Source organism: Ceratotherium simum, chromosome 6 (assembly GCF_057802395.1).
Source record: "Ceratotherium simum simum isolate JZ-2026a chromosome 6, ASM5780239v1, whole genome shotgun sequence".
Lineage (NCBI taxonomy): Eukaryota > Metazoa > Chordata > Mammalia > Perissodactyla > Rhinocerotidae > Ceratotherium > Ceratotherium simum.
Genome location: NC_141905.1, coordinates 77,365,094 through 77,386,793, shown reverse-complemented (window position 1 = coordinate 77,386,793; position 21,700 = coordinate 77,365,094). Strand labels below are relative to the sequence as shown.

General features: G+C 42.0%; 1 protein-coding gene across 2 annotated transcripts; it reads right to left on the bottom strand.

Moving 5' to 3' along the window:
* Window positions 1-476: 476 nt before the first annotated feature.
* Window positions 477-21,052, bottom strand: DENND10 (DENN domain containing 10). 2 transcript variants are annotated; one of them, XM_004428124.3, is made up of 9 exons: window positions 20,975-21,052; window positions 18,122-18,318; window positions 16,449-16,528; window positions 13,004-13,152; window positions 11,897-12,008; window positions 10,147-10,247; window positions 6,688-6,795; window positions 4,398-4,492; window positions 477-2,016 (listed from the first exon to the last, which is right to left on the bottom strand). In XM_004428124.3, exons 1-9 carry the CDS (start codon window positions 21,027-21,029, stop codon window positions 1,840-1,842), a joined length of 1,074 nt encoding a protein of 357 aa, XP_004428181.1. In that variant the 5' UTR covers window positions 21,030-21,052; the 3' UTR covers window positions 477-1,839. The 2 variants fall into 2 exon arrangements, 1 of the variants encoding a protein (XP_004428181.1); XR_015552519.1 differs by lacking the exon at window positions 477-2,016 and adding an exon at window positions 4,755-4,956 and having other exon boundaries at window positions 4,412-4,492.
* Between the last annotated feature and the right edge of the window lie 648 nt (window positions 21,053-21,700).

The following is a 21,700-nucleotide window of genomic DNA, read 5'->3' as shown; positions in this document are numbered from 1 at the left end:
GAGGCCGAGTGCCGCATACAGCAACTAGAAGGACGTGCAGCTACGACATACAACTATCCACTGGGGCTTTGGGGGGAAAAAATAAAATAAATAAAATCTTTAAAAAAAAAAAAAAAAGAGTCAGCTCTAGGAAGTGGGGGATGGAGGAGGGCTAGGGCAGGGAGAGAACGAGCCTGGACCCCTTAACTTTCAAATAGGTCTCAATTCCCCAGTGCATTTGCAGTTGACAAAAGGGGTTTTTGAGCCAGCCTTGATGGCATAGCAGTTCAAGTTTGGGGTTCTCCACCTCGGTGGCCTGGGAACGGAACCACACCACTCCTGTGGCAGCGGCTCATACAGAAGAACAGAAGATCTTACAACTATATACAACTATGTCCTGGGGCTTGGGGGGAAGAAGAAGAAGAAGAAAAAAGAAGGGGGTCTCACTTTTGTTTGGAGTGGGGAGAATTAGAGAAAGCAAAATTCTTCATCTACCTAAAACTTTGTTGAGTATCAAAATATTTTATTTCTGCATCATAAATTTGTAATTTTAACAACTTTGATCATTAGCTAATGTAGTAATACAAAAAATGAGGGAGAAAAGATGTTAGTATTCATTTTCATAAAGTGCAGATTTAATTTTCAATTGTTTGCCTAAGTAAACATCATCTCATCTCACATCATCCCCTGCCCCCACCCAAGGAGGCAGGAGAAAAAGGCTCTTGCTAAGTATATCTAACACCAAGAATAAAGGAAAGATCCAATAAAGATTTTTTTGCAAATGTTTTTCTGGGTAAGATTTCTGAGGACAACAGTACTGAGTGTAAAATAACCTTTCATAATTAATATGAATACATATGATAAAATAGCAAGTACATAATTTAGATCTCCATGCTTATTTTGCAATTTTTTGGTCTCCAATTATGAAAGGTACATAACTGAACAAGAATGGTTACCTTCATATGTGGCCGAATTATCTTTACTGAAGTTGTTTGAAGACATTCTCTGGTTTAGGCCCTTGCAAGAAGTTAATTCTCACCCTCCCTTACCAACTGTATAAAGTTGCTGTTTCAGTCAGACAGACATTTATATTCAAATGGGCTTCTGATTTTACTCTACCACATAAGGACTGGCATCTTTTTCAAAAGAATATTGCTAGCAATAGGGCTAACTGAAGAGTACGAATGGCTTAAGTTTGCCAAATGGTTTTCTCTGCAACAGTATAAATATGGATTATTAAAATTGTCTACTCAAGTATAAAATCTATGCAAAACCCTCATAATATAGGCAAAATGTTCAAAGGCCAAGAAAAAAAATTTTTTTTCTTTTACAAGAAAGTGCAACTGCAGGGTCTTTTGAATGATCTTCCAGACAGTTCTGCAGAAAACTTAGTAGTTTGGCTCAGAAAGTAGAGTTCCTCATGAGGAATTAAGGTTCTTCCTAGAAGAATACAAAGCAAAATTTCAGGCAGCTTTCTGAAAATAAACCATTAGTTTGTGGCTACACAATGAGACAAACTGGGACTTATAACAGTGAAGGCTTTTGGATTTGCTGTGATTTGCATGAGAACTTGACAGAGCTTGTTTCTCTTACTCCAGGACGTCAGGCCGTTCTATAACGTTATATACGGTAGTCACAGCCCTTTGTCCAACACTGACAGTAGGCATGAAACTAATCAGGGAGGAGAAAATCAGAAGTGTTTTCATATGTGTTTCAGTGCTTTTTCAGGTCAAATCTCAATATGTATTTTCAAATAAATCATTAAAAATAGAACATTTTCTTTGTTATTTTACATAGTTAATAGATAATCACGGTGAAGGAGCTTTCTATCAGTCGTCAGTGACACATGCTGTCCCACGGTCAGATTTTCAGCATTTGTTCGGCTGCTGCTAGATGGTAAAGGAAGTTTTCCGTTGCTGGTGGAAATCGTCTTTGCTTTAGTGCCTCAAAATTGAGAACCAGCTTTCCTCCATCACCCGAAACTTCTGAGAATGGTGCCAGGTTGGTGAAGATTTCTTTTGTTTTTAGGGAAATATTCTTTAATAGAACAGGAAAATATGCAGTATGTTAGCATTAAAAAATCTGAATAGTTGTTGCATTTGAATAGAATTCCTCCTGCTTTTTAAAAAATTTTATCAAACTAACTTCATTATAAATTAGGAAAAATGAAACAGACTTAACTTAGAAAAATCAATATCGTAATTTTTAAAAATCATTTTAGCGTGTACAATTCAATAGCATTAAGTACATTCACAGTGTTGTGCGACAATCACTACTATCCATTTCCAGAACTTTTTCATTATCCCAAACTGAAATTCTGTACCCATTAAATAGTAACTCCCCTCTCCCTCCCCCCAGTCCCTGGTAACCACCATTCTACTTTCTGCCAATATGAATTTGCCTATTCTGGATACCTCATGTAAGTGGAATCATACAATATCTATCCTTTTGTGCCTGGCTTATTTCACTTTGCATAATGTTTTCAAGGTTCATCCATGTTGTAGCACGTTAGAACTTCATTCCTTTTTAGGGCTGAATAATATACCATTGTATTTATATACCACAGTTTTGTTATCCATTCATCCACTGATGGACATTTGGGTTGTTTTCACCTTTTGGCTGTTGTCAATAGTGCTGCTAGGAACATGGGTGTACAAATATCTTAGTCCCTGCTTTCAATTCTTTTTGACATATACCCAGAAGTGGAATTGCTGAATTTATGGTAATACTATGTTTAACTTTTTGAGGAACCTGCTGTTGTTTTTAGAACAAATCTCTTCCCAAAGTCCTCTTCTGCTTGGGATAAGTAACCCAGCACCCGCCACACAGCTTTACTCCTCATCACTGATGGATGTTCCTTTGGATGGCTGAGGATTCACCAGAGCTCACATTAAAGTCATGTCTTTTTCTTGGTTTGCTGACAGCCTTAAGTCATTCAACTATTTCTGAACACCTACGGCATGCCGGGCACTTGCATCATACATTATACTGAGTCATCTGTGTATCACTTCTACTCCATGAAAAACACAATTCAAAACTCAGATTTACATACTTCACCAACATTGTAAAGCATCAGTGTTTTTATTCTAATGCTGACAGAGGGATGGATGGGCAATGACGATGCACGTGGTGGGAAAGGAGAGTCTCAGTGTTCACGTCCTCAGGACAAGACCCGCCCATTCTTCCTGGCCACAGCTGGACAGGCCACCAGCACTGGACAGAAAGAACAGTGCTGCTGGCGGGTCCCTGTCAAGCACTGGGCCCTCTCTCACCAGCACCCTTCAGCTCACATGTCACCTCCTCAGAGGGCTCTGACCCCTTTTCTAATATTCTCTACCTCAACCCCTTGTTCCTGTGCCAGCAGCCATTTATCACGGCTCACAGTGATCTTGTTGTGTATATTACTCTATGTCCATCTGCTCCACTAAAACACACACAAGGGCAGGGGCTCTGCTTGCCCTGTAACCTCGCTGCCTGTGGAATGCCTGACATAGAGTCAGTACTCAATAACCATCACCTAAGTAAATGAATGGGTAAATGAAGAAGAGCCACCAGGTCTGACCAGGTGAGCAGGGTCTGCTCATCAGAGGTGTCCCCCAGGAGGCACAGGTGCAGACAGGGAGAGACAATCCTTCCCGGCCCCTGGCTCCCAGGCTATGAGACAGGGGTCTAGATGAGGCAGGACCTGGGAGAGGCTAGGCTGGAAGTGTATCCTTGCAGGAGAGGAGCAAGGAGCTGGGAACCGGCACCATGCAAATAGGCAGCAGACAGGAGAGGAGACTGGGCAAGCTGCGGTGCCCAGGTGGGGCTCTATCACCACACGGAGAGGCATAAATAAAACCCATTTGCCACCCCAATCTGGCAAGGGTAGAGGAGACGGGCCACATGGACACTGGTCAGCTTGACACGTAGGCCCCAGAGAGGAGCTGGCCCTGCAGGGTGTGACGCCAGAGTCTGCTAAGTTTGGCAGGGGTTCTGATTACGACTTACCAATGTCCTGGAGACAATACACCAAAGCTAGATTAAGATGCTTGATCTAGTTCCCCACGCTCAGAAGCAACCTTCACTTTACAATTTGTTCCTCCATGAAAATTCCACTAGGAGGAGAGAATGCACTGGCCAGCCCAGAAAAGCATTCAGACCACTTGGCAGTTACATTTCTCACTATAAATACTTAGCTTCACCACTAGCCCCCGCATATATCTGTCCCCAGAGCGATCGGCCACAGCAGCTGCCCACCTGCTCATCTTCACCAGGGCCATCCTGCAAACCCTCTTCTGAGCATCTGCCCACCGGCCTCTCCCAGTCACTTCACTCTGTTTACACGAACAGCAGTGGGTAACGAGCGGCTGTCCGCCACACACTGCCCAGTGACGCCATTTCAGGACTCTCAGTAAGTCAGATAATTAAGGAATTACCTGTATAACTTGGCTGTTTGATTTCTCTGGATCTTCTGCAGACTGAACAATCAACTGACCCATTTCTTTGTGCAGTTTGCCCATTGTCATGGCCTCTGGTGAGATCAAGAAGAATAATGTTGTATGAATATTTAGACGTTTACATAATAAAAAATAATCATGCCATCTACCTGAAAACGTGAAAGATCATACAGAGGGAATTTTCAAAAAGCAACTGACAATCCCCCACATTTCCATCTTATTACTAAACATAGATATGATGACATGCTAGGAGGTAAGACATAATTATGATTTATAGACTTCATGACCTAAAGAAAAATACGCCAACACCAAACCAAAGATCTCCTTCACACCTACCTGATAAGAATTTTTATCTTTTCTTTCTAGACAAAACCTAATGAAAACTCCCGACTACAAATAAGTTGTGATTTTAAGCCAAGAGCCTGTCCAGGTCTTCACAGCTAAGAATTCAAGTTTATCTTTCTGGCGGGAATATTGTGAATGAAGCACTTCCTGTCAGCTCTGCAGAAGCCAGCAGAACATTCAGTGTGTAAAGGCCCTTAGAAATGAGAAAAGGAAACAACCTAATTACATTAATTATATACATTGCTACTTTCTGCAGCAAGAAGAGTAACAGAAATTTCTGTTTGTCACTTCAAGGGACAAACTCCATTCGAATGGTGCCAACAGGGATGAGCCCATTGTATAGACTCAGCAACAGATGGCAGCAGGGAGATAACCACCCCTCCTGGTCCTAGTGCTTCAGCAATTTAAGTGGCCCTGGCCACAGCTAATTTTCTATCACTTTGGCTTTACAAAAGGCAGTATCTCCTAAAGAGCTGATTCTATATTTTGAATTTTTCACCATGAACATGCATTATATGTTTGTAATTTCAAAACAAATTAAAAGAAAACTAGTTCTGGTTCCATTAATTTGAAATTGCTAGATAAAACCTCACACAATCAGAATCTATCTAACAAAAATCCCTAATTAGCCAGCATTCAGCTGCTCCTACTTTTAGGAGAAAGAGAAATGACAATATAAAAGCTGTTATCAGTAATTCCCATCTAAAACCAACACCTCAGTAGTGCCCCAGGCTCAACACACACTTAACCCAATCTTTACCACTTTATGTAGCTGTAATTTAGGACAATTTAAAGTTTCATAGAGATGACACTATGACACTAGAACACCCTTTCTTTTTTTTTTGTGAGGAAGATCGGCCCTGAGCTAACATCTGCCAATCCTCCTCTTTTTGCTGAGGAAGACTGGCCCTGAGCTAATGTCCGTGCCCATCTTCCTCCACTTTATGTGGGACGCCGCCACAGCATGGCCTGACAAGCGGTGCGTTGGTGCGTGCCCGAGATCCGAACCCCAGCCGCCAGCAGCAGAGCGCGCGCACTTCACCGCTACACCACGGGGCCGGCCCTTAGAACATCCTTTCTTAATCATTAGCTCCAAGAATACATTCATTCCCTTGTGCTTACTGAGATACCCTTCAAAAAGATTTTCCACACAGGAGTCATATACCACCTTTGTGTAGTGGTAAATGTCTATACTCTTTGATACTCCTTCCTCCATGAGGTGGAGCCTAATCCTTTTCCCTTAATGATTTGCTTCTAACAAGCATAATATGGAGGACGTGATGGTCAGGACTTCTGAGACTAGGTCATAGAAGGCACTGTTGTCTCCTCTCTCTTGGATCACTCACTCTTGCGGAAGCCAGCTGTCATGTCACGAGGACACTCAAGCTACCCTGTGGAGAGGTCCATGTGGTGAGGCCTCATGCCAAGAGCCATGTGAGGTAGCTTGGAAGTGGATCCTCTAGCCTCAGTTGAGCCTTCAGATGACTGCAGCCCTGGCAACATCTTGATTGAAACCTCATGAGAGATCCTGAGCAGAACCTCCCAGCTCAGTCACTCCTGAATTCCTGCCCACCAAAACTGTGAGATAATATTTGTTGTTTTAAATCACTAAGTTTAGAAGTGATTTGTTATGCAGCAATAGATAATTAATACACCTTGTTTAAACAGAAAAGTGGAGAAACAAGATGAACAGACTATCTTATTAACATATACTGTGCAGCATCAGCACCCAGGATGTATTATTAACATGGCTAGGTCTATGAGAATAAATGCTGTGTTCTAGACATGGAAGAATCCCTCTAGCTTTGGCACAGCAGATTAAGCAGGCCCTCAAATACTGGTTTTAGATAATTAGCCCAAAAAATACAACTGCCTGGCTTACATCTTGTGGCAACAACAGAACAGAATAGAATAGAGAACTAACCTTTCGCAAGTGGAGCAATGGTAATCTCACTCTCTGCCAGATTCACAAACACGTCATAGAGGTCTGATCTATTGCTCACCTCCAAGTCCACAAATCCGGCGATGTAACCTGCATTACAAAGAGGATCAACATTACTGGAGTAGGAAGACATCATATTGTGAACATACCAAAAGAGAATGGGGTCTAAAAGCTCATTGGCTGCTTTTCATCACTGCTTTATTTATTCAGGTTGCATTAGCTGTACCCTGTGGCATTTATTAAGACTACATTATTGTCAACTGCCTGAAGGAACTCACACAACCCAAAACGTTCTAAATCTAGACTTCAGTATCAGGAAGAAGGCTGAAGTAAAGCATTTACTTTTGAGTCGTTGCTGTTTGGGTCAAGAATGGCAGACAAGGCAGAAGGTGGCAAGGTCTCTCTTGACTAGTGCTCTCCCTTTAGGTCTTTGTCTCCAAGAAATCAGAGCCAAACACCTGGGTTTCTCAGAGTCACATGGTGGAAAGAGCATCATCTTCCACCAATTTAAGATCAGATACAATAAATGCTAAAGGAATCAGTGCAACTCAAGAATTAGCAGACCTCTGGAATTGGTGTTAAGATAATGGTTCTCAGACTTTTAGGATTTCACAGAACAGTACAATAAAAAAAATTTTTTGAGGACTAATTTATCATTGCTCAAGTTTTACTTTACCAAGTGAGGACATGTAAAAAACAACAACAGCAACAAAAACAAAAACTTACCACAGAGCACCCAGACACAGACTCACACACATAATGAGAAAATGTGATATATGACAGAAATGATACTGCTCATTACTGGAGAAAGGAGGACACTATTCAATAAGTGTTCCTGGGCCAAGTGGCCATCCAAATGGCAAAAAGTGAGATCAGATCCCAAACTCACACACTACCAAAAAAGTAATTCCAGGTAGAGTAAGCTTTTATTTTATTTATTTATTTTTTTTTTTTAAAGATTTTATTTATTTATTTTTTCCCCCCAAAGCCACAGTAGATAGTTGTATGTCATAGCTGCACATCCTTCTAGTTGCTGTATGTGGGACGCGGCCTCAGCATGGCCGGAGAAGCGGTGCGTTGGTGCACACCCAGGATCCGAACCCGGGCCGCCAGCAGCGGAGCGCGCACACTTAACCGCTAAGCCAAGGGACCGGCCCAGATTAAGCTTTTAAATGGGGAAGAAAAAAACTTTTAAAATGTTGACAAGAAAATATAGGAGAATATCTTTCTACCTTTGGGATAGAGATTTTCTTAAACAAAATATAAAAACTAAAGTCATAAAAGAAAAATCTAATAAAGTCTACCACATTAAAATTAAGATTTCTATTCATCAAAAGATGAGGAGAATGAAGTGTTAAAAAAACACTTAAAACTCAGAGAATTTTAAAGCATATATAACCAACAATGGATTCATATCTTGCATATATAAAGAATTCCTATGAATCAATAAGAAAAACAACCCAATGGAAAAATGAATAAAAGAAAACAGTCATTTTGCAGAAGAGGAAACACAAATGACAAAAACACAGAAATATGCTTGACCTCATTAGGAATCAGGAAAATGCAAATTAAAATCACAATGAAATATCACCATATACCCACCAAGTTGGCAAACATTTTAAAGTTTGATAATATCAAGTGTTACTGAGGATGTGAAACAACGGGACCTCTGCCACACTGCTAGTGAGAGGGTAAATTGGTACAATCTCTGAAGAATACATCTGGCATTATCCAGCAGCTGGACGATTTGCACACCTTATAACCCAGAGATTCTACTCCCCAATGTATAACCTAGAGACAGTCTTGCATATGTGCAGCAAGAGACCCACAATAAGAATGTTCATTGGGCCGGCCCCGTGGCTTAGCAGTTAAGTGCGCACACTCTGCTACTGGCGGCCAGGTTTGGATCCCGGGCATGCACTGACGCACCGCCTCTCCGGCCACGCTGAGGCGGCGTCCCACATACAGCAACTAGAAGGATGTGCAACTGTGACATACAACTATCTACTGGGGCTTTGGGGAAAAAAGGAGGAGGATTGGCAATAGACCTTAGCTCAGAGCCGGTCTTCCTCAGCAAAAAGAGGAGGATTAGCATGGATGTTAGCTCAGGGCTGATCTTCCTCACAAAAAAAAGAATGTTCATAGCACCCTGTTTTAAAAGTGAATAACGAGAAAAGTCCAAATGAACAGACTATGGTATATCATTTAATGGAATCCTACACAGCACCGAAAATGAATGAGACTATAGATATCCACAGGAACATGGATGAATTTCACAAAAATATGAAATATTAAGCAAAAAAAAAAAAAACCCCACAACAGGCCACAGAAGAATTCATCCATCATGCGTCCATGTGTAAGAAGTTAGTTTAGTAAAACTAAACAATACGTTGTTTAGAGATATGTGTTTATGTGTATGTGGCCAGAGGAGGGGAGTGAGGAAAAACAGTGGAATGAGATGAGAAGGCACATGGAGTGCTTCAAAGTACTGACAACATTCTACTTTTCCATCTCTCTGGCGAGTCTATGAGTGTTTATTTTATTTTTTATAACTTGCAGAAATATTACATATTATTTTATATGTAAGAAGTACTTCATAGTTGAAAGAACAACAACAAAAGCCCCTATCATCTATCTTCATCATCAGTTTACAAAAGGACCTTTAAGGGCCGGCCCCGTGGCTTGGTGGTTAAGTGCGCGCGCTCCGATGCTGGTGGCCCGGGTTCGGATCCCGGGCGCGCACCGAGGCACCACTTCTCCGTCCATCCTGAGGCCGAGTCCCACATACAGCAACTAGAAGGATGTGCAGCTATGACATACAACTATCTACTGGGGCTTTGGGGGGAAAAAATAAATAAAATCTTTAAAAAAAAAAAAACAAAAGGACCTTTAAGACCACAGAAGTATAAAGGGCCTTATAGTTAAAAAAACAAAACAAAAAACTGTATCACTACAAAGTTAGGATTCCTGTAGACTTAAATAATACTGTATTATTAAATTATTCCCAGCATCTTATTATTAAAAATTATTATACCAAGTATAATAACATCACTTAAAAATAATTTTCCTTTGAGAAAAAATAAGGAAAGACTCAAAATAAAATCTAAATGAAATCACCAGTAGGGAAACTTTTAAGATGAGAAATTCACAAATTAAAAATAAATTGCATTTTGATGATAGCTGCACAATAATGTGAATGTACTTAATGCCACTGAACTATACACTTAAAAATGACTAAGCTGGTAAATTTTATGTTATGTGTATTTTACCACATTTTTTTAATTAAATAAACTTTTTTTAAGGAGAAAAAAATTGGCTGCATCTGCCAAAGAAATACTAAATGATCAGTATTCCCCCTAGGACACGCGCGCGCGCGCACGCACACCCCCACGACAACCCTGGTTCAGCCAAGTCTCTCCCCCCTGGGAGCCTGTTGTCTACCTGGGCACATCTGCAGGGCCTCCAGCTCGTCGGCACTGAGGTGCACAAAGGAATGCAGTATGCTCCAGTCCTGTCGATGCCACACCAGGGCAGGCAGCGTCCTGGGGAATGAAGGCGAGAACTCAAATGGTTGCTGGCCACACCTTAGAGACTCAGCTTGCCCTCTTCCTGCCTCTTCCTGAGGTCAACGTGCAGACAGTGGAGTCGTAAAGCTATCAGAGGCAGAGGCAGACCAACCCCTAACCAAGCCAACACCTCCAGGCTACAAAGTAAAGTTCTGCAATGTTTTAAACTCTGCTTTTTGGGTCAGATTAGCTACAAAAAGCTCAAGGTGAAGTTTCAAAAGATCTCTATGGTGGCAAGGAGCGATGCCTTTAAAGTTTCCTCCACACACCCCACTCTGCAGACTGCACGGAGAGGGCATCTGAGGGTAAAATCCAAAGTGAGTCCAGCAAGCAAGAGGTTTTTTGCAGTCTCTCATTTTATATTTAAAATTCTGGTCAAACTGACAAACCACTTTGTGTTTGTTTTTATACAAAATAGGTTTCCTTTAAAAAAAACTCCCAGTAAAATAGCTATTGCAGGAAGATGTGCCAAATTTATCCGTGATTTCGTGAACCCCCTGGTACCCTGCTACATATCTCAGAAGCTGTGGACACCCCAGATTCAGAAGCATGACTGCAGAAGAAAAGGGTAATGGGGTGGAAAAATACAGGGTTTTAGAGTCAGAGCAGGGTACAAATTCCGGCTCTCTCACCTAAAATCGGAGGCAATCACAATCATAACAATAATCGTTTCTAAAGTGCACACTATGAGCAAAGAACATACCAAGCACTTTGCACAGATTATTTCCAATCCTAACAACAAACTTATGAGGTACGGATGATTACCTTCATTTCACAGATGAAGAAGCTGAGGCTCAGAAACACTGAGTGTCCTTTATGTGCTCACAAAGCTATCAAGTTGCCCTCCCAGGATTTTAACCCAGATCTTTCCGACTACCAAGCCTTTCTTCTTTCCATTACCTAACCATGTAGCCTCTCTGAGCCTCGATTCTCTCTTCCATAAAACAGGCTAATAATACTTCCTTGCAGGGTTCTTGTCATGAGTAAATTTAATAATTTAAGGTGACTTATACAATGCCTGGCATTCAGTAAACACAGCATAAATGCTAGTTCCTCTTGCTTTTAAAATAGAATCTTAAAACAAGTTAGATTTGGCAAAGAAAGAAAAACTAAAACAAAATATCTATGTTTATTATAAAAACAAGAGAGTCTGTGGTAACATTGAACAAAAGAAACAACTTACCTAAAACAGGGGTCAGGAAACTATGGCCCATGCGTCAGCTGCCTGTCTTTGCACGTAACGTTTTACTGGAACACAGCCACGCTCATTCATTTATGTATGTATTGTCCATGGTGCTTTTATGCTACCCACGGCAGCTGAGGAGTTGGGACAGAGACCAACCATATGGCCTGCAAGTCTAAAATATTTACGGTCTGGCAAGGAAAAGATTGCAAACTCTCTGCTCTAAAATATTCATATTTCTATATTTCAAGAATCTGTCCAAAGTCAGTGACCTTGAACTACTAAAGCTAAACTGAAACATTCGACCAAAATGGTATTTCACCCCCAGCCTAACACATTCTATTTATACCAAATCTGCAACGGGATAGAGCACACAGTGACATCGAGTGTCCCAAACTGGCTGCCAACAAAGCTTACACTTTTAAATGATTAGAGATAATACCTGGTAAACTCCTGGACAGCTTCTATTTTGGGGTGATAGACGACAATTCTTTTCTTTAGCATCAGTGCTGTGTGTAAGATAACAGTTTCCATTCCAAACTGAGATACAATGTCTTAAAACAAAAGAAAATATACTGTTACTGCATTAAATATTATACAAGGAAATAAAGTTTTTATTGGAAAGAATTCTTATCATATGAATGCAAAATTATTTTCACTACAGAGAATAAATTTAGATGTTATAAGTTCAAATGTTATAAGTTCAGAAGCACCTTATTTGGTGGATGGGTTTATCTATCCATATGTCTGCTCACTGGGATGGGTGTTAGAGCTGCCTACACTTGCCTCCCAAGGGACTTTATGCTGGATGAATACATGAAACCAGACTCAAAAGAAAGTGCAATAAATGATTTGAAGGAGAACCAGCAGCTTTCTGTGTCATAAAAGCTTCTTAAGTTTTAAAAAATGTTCTCTCATTGCCCCCCCCCATGTCATTACTTAAGTCCTTTTCAGACAGTGTGACAAAAACCTAACACCTCAGCAGGGATACTTAGAAACCGTACAGAACAGTGGGATCAAGAGCAAAGACAGGTGCTGTGGGAGGATGAGAACAAAGGCCAGCATTGCCCTCAGAGTTCCCCTCTCCTCCCTGGGCTGTCTCTGCCATTCTGGATTTTCCAGCTAGGAGAGAGAGGTGAGGACTTAGATTAGGAACTCGGGGTCAGGGGCCTGAGCTCTCCAGATGCAGGAGGTAACTGCTAAGAACTAAGGAAAGAAAAACCATGGAAGTCAGTGGAGATCTCGAGCCATGAAATTAAGCTTACTGGTGAAAGAGCATTTCTGCATTAACAGTCAGAATCACACGGAAAGGAACACCACAAAAATCTGCTTTCCTAGGACAGAATTCTAACCAAATAAGGAAGTGCAGAAGTTGAACTACCCTCCTGTATAGGAAACAAATATTATGTAGATGAAAATATATGGAAAGATGGAATAACAGAGTCTAACGAGAGACTGTCCTTGGCTTGGGGGCTTTGTTGTTGTGGGGACGGAATCATCTGGGAGGGGTTTTTGTTTCTTCTTTTGCTTTGCTTTTTTTTTTTTTTACCTTTGATGGAGCCTGCAAGGTATGCCTTTCGGGCATCAAAGTCCTTGCTAAGGAAAGAGCCGTTTTCTTCACTCTGGCATATCCCCTTCGTGAGAACTGCAATATAACTCTCCATCATTTTCACTGGGCTCCCGTGTCTCAGGTACATTCTGTAAGAGAGGACAAAAGCAGCTGTGCTATTATCCAGCATGAACCACTTGCAGAAAGACACCAGGCCGGGCTTGGGTACTTTCTACAGAATCTAAGCCAACTTGCTAGTACAATTCTGAATTACCTGCATCTTTTCATGACGTGATAACTTCTATAATTTAATTATAAAATGTATTTTAAAAAAAACAGCAACCACTTGAGAAACCTTGAACAATTCTCTGAAGTCAGCTCTCTCTTTCCATCTGGAGAAGCCTTCGATAGTCTACTCAGGCAAGAGAAGGAACAATGGACTTTCTGAGGCCCCATTATTCTCAAGAATATTGCATACTTATCTCTTTTTATGTCTTACATTCACAACTGGTTCTTAGTCATAACCACTCTGTTTTATTGCCGGCATTTCCTTTGATAAGAAAGAAGTTTTATGCATTGTTCACAGAGAAAACAGTAATTAGTTGTAGAACCTATACTTATTATCAGAGTTCCCAGAGGTAGCCATAATTAGATAATTAAGAAATCAAACTCCTTTAAGTTTCTGGTGATAAAAGCACACTAGATACATTTATCATCAAGTTAAAACTTGCAGAAAATGCTGACAGGAAACTGGCTGCACTTAGAGCTCAAACGTGAAATCAGTCCCTTCCCCTGAAATCTCTTCCTGTGAGTAACTAAATCTAAATTTTGCTTGAGAAGCTGGACTGGGGCTACATGGGCCTTTTAGTAGCTGAAGGGATAGAAAATTGGGAAGAAAATAAAATCATTTTTTAAGACAGATCACTTGAAATTTATATTTATTGTAGATAAGTGAAAAAAAGCAAGTGTTTTAACCACTTACCAAATTTTGTCAATCATCAGTTTTTTAACTATTTTAATGCACAAATTGAGAGAAAAAGGTAGAGAACAATGAATATGGTAAGCTATCATGTATATAAAATACAGGGAAACCCACGAACTCATACACATGCTTCTGTATGGAGAAAATATCTCTGGTAGGATGCAAACCGGCCCAGGAGCTGCCTTGGGGTGGGGGTCAGGAATAGGGGAGGCCTGGAATAGGGGAGGAAAAGACTTAGTTTTCACTGTATACCCTTCTGTGTTGCTTGTATTTTTTTTTCACTATGTGCTTACATTACCACCACCAACAACAAAAAAATAAAAATACCACTAAAATTATAAAATAGAAACAATATACAGTAATGGAGAAGAGAAACACAAGATGGGTAGTAGGTTAAGATGACTTCCTACATGACAACCCTGGGCCATGAGAGATGGAGCAGAGGGAGGAATCCCCCAAAACCACTCCTGAGGAAAACCACACAGGGCAACCCAGGGGACTTTATTCAAATGGACATCCACAGACTACCACCTAGCCTGGATAACCGACTCCAAGTGTGCATGAAACTCCAGGTCTCTACCAGGGCCACTAGCTGGAGGGACTAGAAGAGGAAGGGGATCATGGCAGCTGACCTGGATCCCCATAGGGAATGAAGCCCTCTCATGTGGGCTCCCACCTCCACTGTGAGCAGCACGCTGTGAAGGCATGACTGCCTGCTGCTCTCACCAGAAACGGAAGGGAGCACCTCCTCGGTAACCTCACCATCATCAAAATGTGCTTGTCTACATGTGTGTGCACATGCACACATGCATTTGTGGGGAGAGAGAGCATGTGTGTGCCTGAGCACGTGGATGGGTACACACACAAGGGCAAGCCCTTGAATGTGGTATGGGGTAGTGGGCAGAGGAGGTGGCTGGCAATAGCTCTGAGTCCTCTTTTCTCTTGCACTGTGACAAGAGAAGAGAATCCAGAATGCTACAACGCCATGGCTCTGCAGGAGCCGAAAAACTCTTTGGGCTTCCTCCTGGGCAGGAAGTGGATCTAAAGCAACCTTACCTTCTGGGCCCCAGAATACTTCTCAGTGAATTTCAGTTAAGTTACCTAACTCTGACTCAATCAAATGAAATGGGAGTCCAATGTTTGTTCAAAAACACCTTTGCAGTGTTTTTAGTTCATAGCTTCTGGATAGCATCTCTTCTAGCAATAATAATCTTTCTGTGTCAGTGCCATATTAGCAGACAACTTTTTATATTCCACAGTGAGTCATACACCTGGAATTTATCTTATGACAGCAAGAAATCTTTCTTATTGTAGCTGGCTGCAAAAACAGTACAACTTCATCTCATCAAAATACAACCTAGGGGCCGGCCCCGTGGCTTAGCTTAAGTTAAGTGCGCACGCTCCGCTGCTGGCGGCCCAGGGTTCGGATCCCGGGCGCGCACGGACACACCGCTTCTCTGGTCATGCTGAGGCCGTGTCCCACATACAGCAACTAGAGGGATGTGCAGCTATGACAAACAACTATCTACTGGGGCTTTGGGGGAAAAAAATAAATAAATAAAATCTTTAAAAAAAAAAAAAATACAACCTGAAACTCTTAGGTAATGAGAAGGTATTCTTACACTATGTTATATGTGTGTGCACATAAAAATGGCAAAAAGACAACTATTTATCGGGCTTACACTGGGAAAAACAAAACTCCCCTCGTCCCCTCCCCACAAAAAAACTACTTATTGGGCGTGAGCCTGAGGGTAATACATAACACCTAGAATTATAATTCTATCTAGTGACAACAATATTAAAGAAAAAAAAAAAACTAAACTAAAACCCTGCAAAAGCCTTCATTATAGAAAAAGCCAACATCCCTAACATATAAGATTTCATTAAGTCCACTAGATATATTCACCAAGGCCAGAAAGTAGACTGGCATATTTTAGACAAATTTTTCAACAACTGGGATGAAACTAAAGGAGTCTACTTGCATCACAATTAACCAATTAATCACTTTCTCAGCTCCTCAGATTCTAGCTAAGAAATGTTTTCCTGTGCTTTGGCATAATTCAAAATGCCCATTAACTTTCCCCAAAAGGACTCCCACACGCAGACCTTGACACATATGAACCAGCTTACTACTTCATAAAACACTTAATTATCCATCCTGCTAAGGAAAATTCTAGATTGGAAGTGAATAGAAGTAACAGACCAAAGTGACAAGTGACTCAAAATACCCAGGAACTACAATAGTTGTGCCAACTGCTTTTTCTCCTCCCGTCTACCATCTTCCCAAATAAGAGGAGCAGTATCATTGAAGCAGAAGAGAAAGTTCCTCTTTATAAAATGGTCTCTGAAGGGTTGGGGAGACAGGGCTGAAACTTGCTTCCTCAGTGTAGAAATCTGCTATGTAACTATTGAGTAAGATCTTCAATTTTGTACATTAGCATTTAATACAGTTTTCATACAGACCTACACAATATCCTAGTGAAGGCGGCATATTTCTCTGGGTTAAAATCTTTCGCGGTCAGAACAATAGAAAAATGAGTCACCTGTCCAAAAGAAAAAAAAAAGTACGCTTTTTAAAGATACTTTTAATAGAATCAATTTTTATTACCATATTCTAACAAACCTCTTATGTAAGACACACCAGCATTAAAAGGAAAAGACCAAAATGTAACAAAGTCCTCACTTGCTTCTTTATACTTTTATACACACATAAAAATATATATTTATATCTACATACATATTTAATTTCCTACATAAGAATATAACACTTTTGGAGTTAGAAATTTTTTTTCAAAAACACAAAAATATTTCAAATATCAAAAATGTGAGTTTTTATTTAAAGTCCTGAAACCTCATCAAAGCAGAACTAGGAATGCTATACAGACATCCTAATTTAGCAACTATTTTTCATTAATGAAATAGAAGGATAGAAGAAAACAACAAAAATATGTCTCAGTAAAAATCATACAGTTCTCCAAATAGTCAATTCTCTGTAGAATGCTACATAATTTAAAGGGAACTGTTATAATAAGCTTCATTTATTTATATGCCTCTATTATTACAAATATAAATTTCTGATAATCATATACCTATTATTTCCATTAATGAGACAAAATTCAGAACTTTATATAAAAAGTAAAGCACTTGAGAAATAAATTTTTAAAAATCACATTTTGAAGTATAAGAACTATCTCTAAATCTTGCTATTTTTCAAATCTGAAAAAGATTTGAAATCAATGTTGCTATAATTTGGCAGTCTGTAGTGCTGAATATGGATAAATCTACTTGAGGATACATCAAGGCTTTTCAGCAAGAACTTAATGAACATAAACCAAAGATTTTATAACACAGTGAAAACTATCTTTTTGCAAATTTACGTTTTCTAATTATGAATCTCTGTTTTGTCTTAAATTTCTAAGTTTCTAAACGGTTGCCTTCCTGTTATTTTAAATATAAGTCCTTAAATTTAAACTGGTATCTTGGATATGCTTCATACAGTCCAATTATTGGCTACAAAATTAGCCTTGAAAAGGGAAGAAGTCCCCACCCAGGAGCTCAGCCACTTCTTCCCAACATTCTTTCCTTTGAGAAAACCTGCTGGTTGTTTGGGATTAGGAAAGTCCACAATGACCACATACTGGTTTTCAGCATGTCACACTAATACTGTTCACATCATATGACACACACAGAGATCCTGCTGAAAACATGAGTTTCCTTAATTATTCTTTCTATTCTTAATATGCCCTTACCATCCACAAACAAATGAAAAAACATCTTAACTACGCCACAGATAATTAGATCCTTTAAAATAGTTTTTAGTTATGGAAAAATACTTCTTCCCACTTTTAATCAGTCATGGCTTTGAAACTACTTCTACAATTCTACTCCATCAGAGCACAAAGGAACCCAAAAAAGGCTTCCCTACACCAACCACAGAATCAGTCATACAATATACACCAATAAATATTTATAGAATGAATAAGAGCAAAATGTCAGAGAGAACATTCCCAATGAAAATCATATTTAATATTTTTCAAAGGCGTATTGTGAATGATAAAGTCTAAAGCTAAGAGTTACTGGAATAATCTTACATCACTTTAAATATTTTGGGGTTTTTGACCTTTATGCAGTCATACCTTTTTCAAAACTGAAGAATCTGGAACTTCAATTGTTGTGATATAAAACCATGTTCTTCTGTACTGACCAAAGACGAAGGGATGGAGAAGTTCGTTTTCATCTGTAAGGCAGCATTTTCTCAGCAGCAGATTCCTTAAAGGAGCTGTCGTGGAAGGATAACACCACACCCACAGAACTTCTCCATTTGTGTCCTTTTCTACGGTGGAAAGATGGTCACTGTGAGAATGTCAAACAGCAGCAAGGAAGTGAATTGATTGGTTACTCAGAAGCACTTAATGGAATCAATTTTAACATCCCATTTACAAAGCAACCTGGAGCACATGAGATCCCAAATTCCCACCTACCTCTACTGGTCAAATTATCTAGCTCTCCTGATCTTGAGTTTTAGGCCACCCGAGTAAAAAGCTTTTATAACAAATCATGAAGGAAAATTCAGCCTTACAAGTTTGGTAGAGGTCTTCTCTATCTCCTCCCACACAAATTCTCATCAACTTATCATTACTTTACTTTTTTATCTGGTTAGAAGGATCTTTAATAAATACATAAAAAAGGTTTGTTAAAAATAAAACTGGAGGGTCGCCCCATGGCTTAGCGGTTGGGTGTGCGTGCTCCGCTGCTGGCGGCCCAGGTTCGGATCCTGGGCGCGCACCGACACACCGCTTCTCCGGCCATGCTGAGGCCGCGGCCCACATACAGCAACTAGAAGGATGTACAGCTATGACATACAACTATCTACTGGGCCTTTGGGGGAAAAAAATAAAATAAATAAAAAATTAAAAATAAATAAAAAATAAAAATAAAACTGGAGGGCCGGCCCTGTGGCTTAGCAGTTAAGTGCGCGGCTCCGCTACTGGCAGCCGGGTTGGGATCCCCAGCAGCGCGGACCAACACACTGCTTCTCCAGCCATCCTGAGCCTGCCTCCCACATACAGCAACTAGAAGAATGTGCAGCTATGACATACAACTATCTACTGGGGCTTTAGGGGAAAAAAAAAGGAGGAGGATTGGCAATAGATGTTAGCTCAGAGCCGGTCTTCCTCAGCAAAAAGAGGAGAATTAGCAGGGATGTTAGCTCAGCGCTGATCTTCCTCACACACACAAAAATAAATAAAATAAAATAAAATAAAACTGGAGATGAAGAAAATGGTGAAATTTCTTTTAAATCTTGTTACTACTGATTGTACAAATTCTATATTTAAAATTTTAATAATAATAATAAATGTTATCCAGTCACATATGTAGTTTCATCATCAAAGTAAACCTCAATAACAGAAGCAATATGCTAATAATAAAAACTCCAGCTTAAACTTTGGAGAAACAGTTACTGCACACGTAGCAGTAAGAATCCAGATTTTGATCTATAGTTTTAAAAAAAACTTTTATTATAGAAAATATCAAGTATATAAAAAAGTAGAGAGAATAATAAAATGAATTCCCTCTCTCCATCACTCAGCTTCAGCAATTATCAACACTCGGCCCTCCTTGGTTCATAAGGGGGCGGAGCGTCCCTCTCATTCTTTTGAAGCAAATCCCTTTTAAATGCATGTCAACGTGAAAAATAAAAAACCTGTTGAATTGAAAATATAATTATAAGTCATCTTTTTCTTCGCTGTTACCAGATAAAAGTCAGTTTAACTCCCTCAATTCAGAAGTACCTTCAAGCAGGACTAAGATGCCTGAGGTACTTAGGTTTGACTTTGAAGCAGTTCTAAAACCATATTACAAATGAATACAGGAAGCCGTTCCCAGATAAACGCACTCCTTTGAGACACTGAAAAATAATGAGCACATTTCGCCGCTTTTGCTAAACCCAAGCCATGTTCTTGTACACTAGGGGAACACAGAAGAGTGTTGAGGGGTTTGTAAAAATCTCAATACTAATGCTTTCTCAAAGGACAATGCCACGCAGGGAACCGACAGACTTGCATTCGAGCCGCTCCGTGCTGGCTGTCGCCTATAGGACGAACGGTTCTTTGAAACACCGCACACGGCTCAGGCACACATTCCGGCTGCCCTAAGATCTCAACGTACTTCCTCATCCGTTAATTCCTGAAAACTAACCGGGATCCGCCGTATGTGATTATGTAGACCCTCGTGCTACACGCATGAGCCCCATCCTATGATGCAGGAGTCCTCCACCGGTATGAGGGGGGCCTCCGGGCTAGACCGCAAGGTTCCCATTCTGGCTCCGCCATTTCCCAGCGTGCGCCCGTGCACGGCGGAGGGACACCCTGGGCCTCCATCTGCTCCCCGGTAAGGTGGGCATCAAACGACCCACACTCCCCGGAGCCGGGGTAGGAGTTAAACGGCAGATAATCCACGCAGAATGCGCAGCACCCGGGACCCGCACGGTTGGCCACCGTGTCTCCAACTGCTCGATCACGCGATCGGGGCCAGCCAGGCGCCAGGCGGGCAGTCACGCGTGGCTCCCCCATGCTCCGTGGGACCCGGACCCGCCGCCCCCCGCCGCGCGGCCCGCGAGCGGCTCTCGGCCCAGCCGGGGCCCCGCCCGCGCAGAGGCCCCCTGCAGCCCCGGAGCTCGGTCACCCGGGGCGACCAGGAGGAGCGCCCTCCCGGGACCGGGGAGGCCCCGGGGGTCCCTCCGCCCCGCCGCCCGGCCCGGAAGGGCCCTACGCGAGGCCGCGGGCGGCCGAGCCCACGGCGGCTGGCCGGGCCCCCGCGCCGAGGAGGCCGGGCCCCGCCGCCTCCCGCCCAGGCCCAACGCGGAGGGGCCGCGCCCTCCCCACCCGGGCGGCGCCGGGGGCCGCGGGAGCAGGAGCCGCCCCGGCCCGCGCGGAGGCGGAGGCGGAACTGGGGTGCGGGCCTGCGGGGCAGGGCGCCTGCGTCCTCACCGATCAGCCCGATTCCGAGCATCAGCTGGGTGTCCGCCGCCTCAGCCGCAGCCATCTTCCGCCGCCGCTGCCGCCTCAGCGCGCTGCTCCCAACCCCCGCTCGCAGGCCACGCCCCTCCCCAGGCCACGCCCCCAACCGCAGGCTCCGGCCCCGCCTCCCTCTCCAGGCCCCGCCCCGCCCTGGAGGCCCCGCCCCCTCCCGCTCTCCCGGACTTCCTCCGCTCCTCCGCTGCTCTTCAACCCGTCTCTCTTCACGCTCAGCAACGGTCCCCAGTTTCTTCCCTCCAGATCTTCATCTGCCTGCTCCTCAACCCACTCCAGTCTTCCGTCCGCTCCTCAGGCTTTCCTCATTCTACCTCTGCCCTCCAGTCAGGCTCAAAAGAGGCATCCTGAGGACGAGGGAAGGGTCGCCGTTCATTCATTCATTTATCATCCATCCCCCCCCCCAAAACTGAGGAATTAAAATGCCCTTGGGAATATGGTGTTGACCAAGACAGAACATTCCAGTGGCGGAAGACGGACAATTACTGAGTAAAATAATACTACAGCTGCCCAGAGTGATAAGCCCATTGCAAGAAAATAGTGCATTGTGTTAGAGAGAGGATGGGAGTGTGCTGCTTTAAAATGGGGGTCAAGGAAGGCTTCTCTAGAAACATAGTTAAAATGTCCATGCTACCTAAAGCAATCTACAGATTCAATGCAATCCCAGTCAGAATCCCAATGACG

Coding starts and splice junctions, on each gene's coding strand:
- DENND10 (XM_004428124.3), bottom strand. CDS start 21,029: ATGGCTGCGGCTGAGGCGGCGGACACCCAGCTGATGCTCGGAATCGGG. Junction 16,529..18,121: donor ATTCTTCAGTTTTGAAAAAG/GTATGACTGCAT, acceptor TCTTTTGGACAG/GTGACTCATTTTTCTATTGT. Junction 12,009..13,003: donor CCTTGCAGGCTCCATCAAAG/GTAAAAAAAAAA, acceptor TTTTGTTTTAAG/ACATTGTATCTCAGTTTGGA.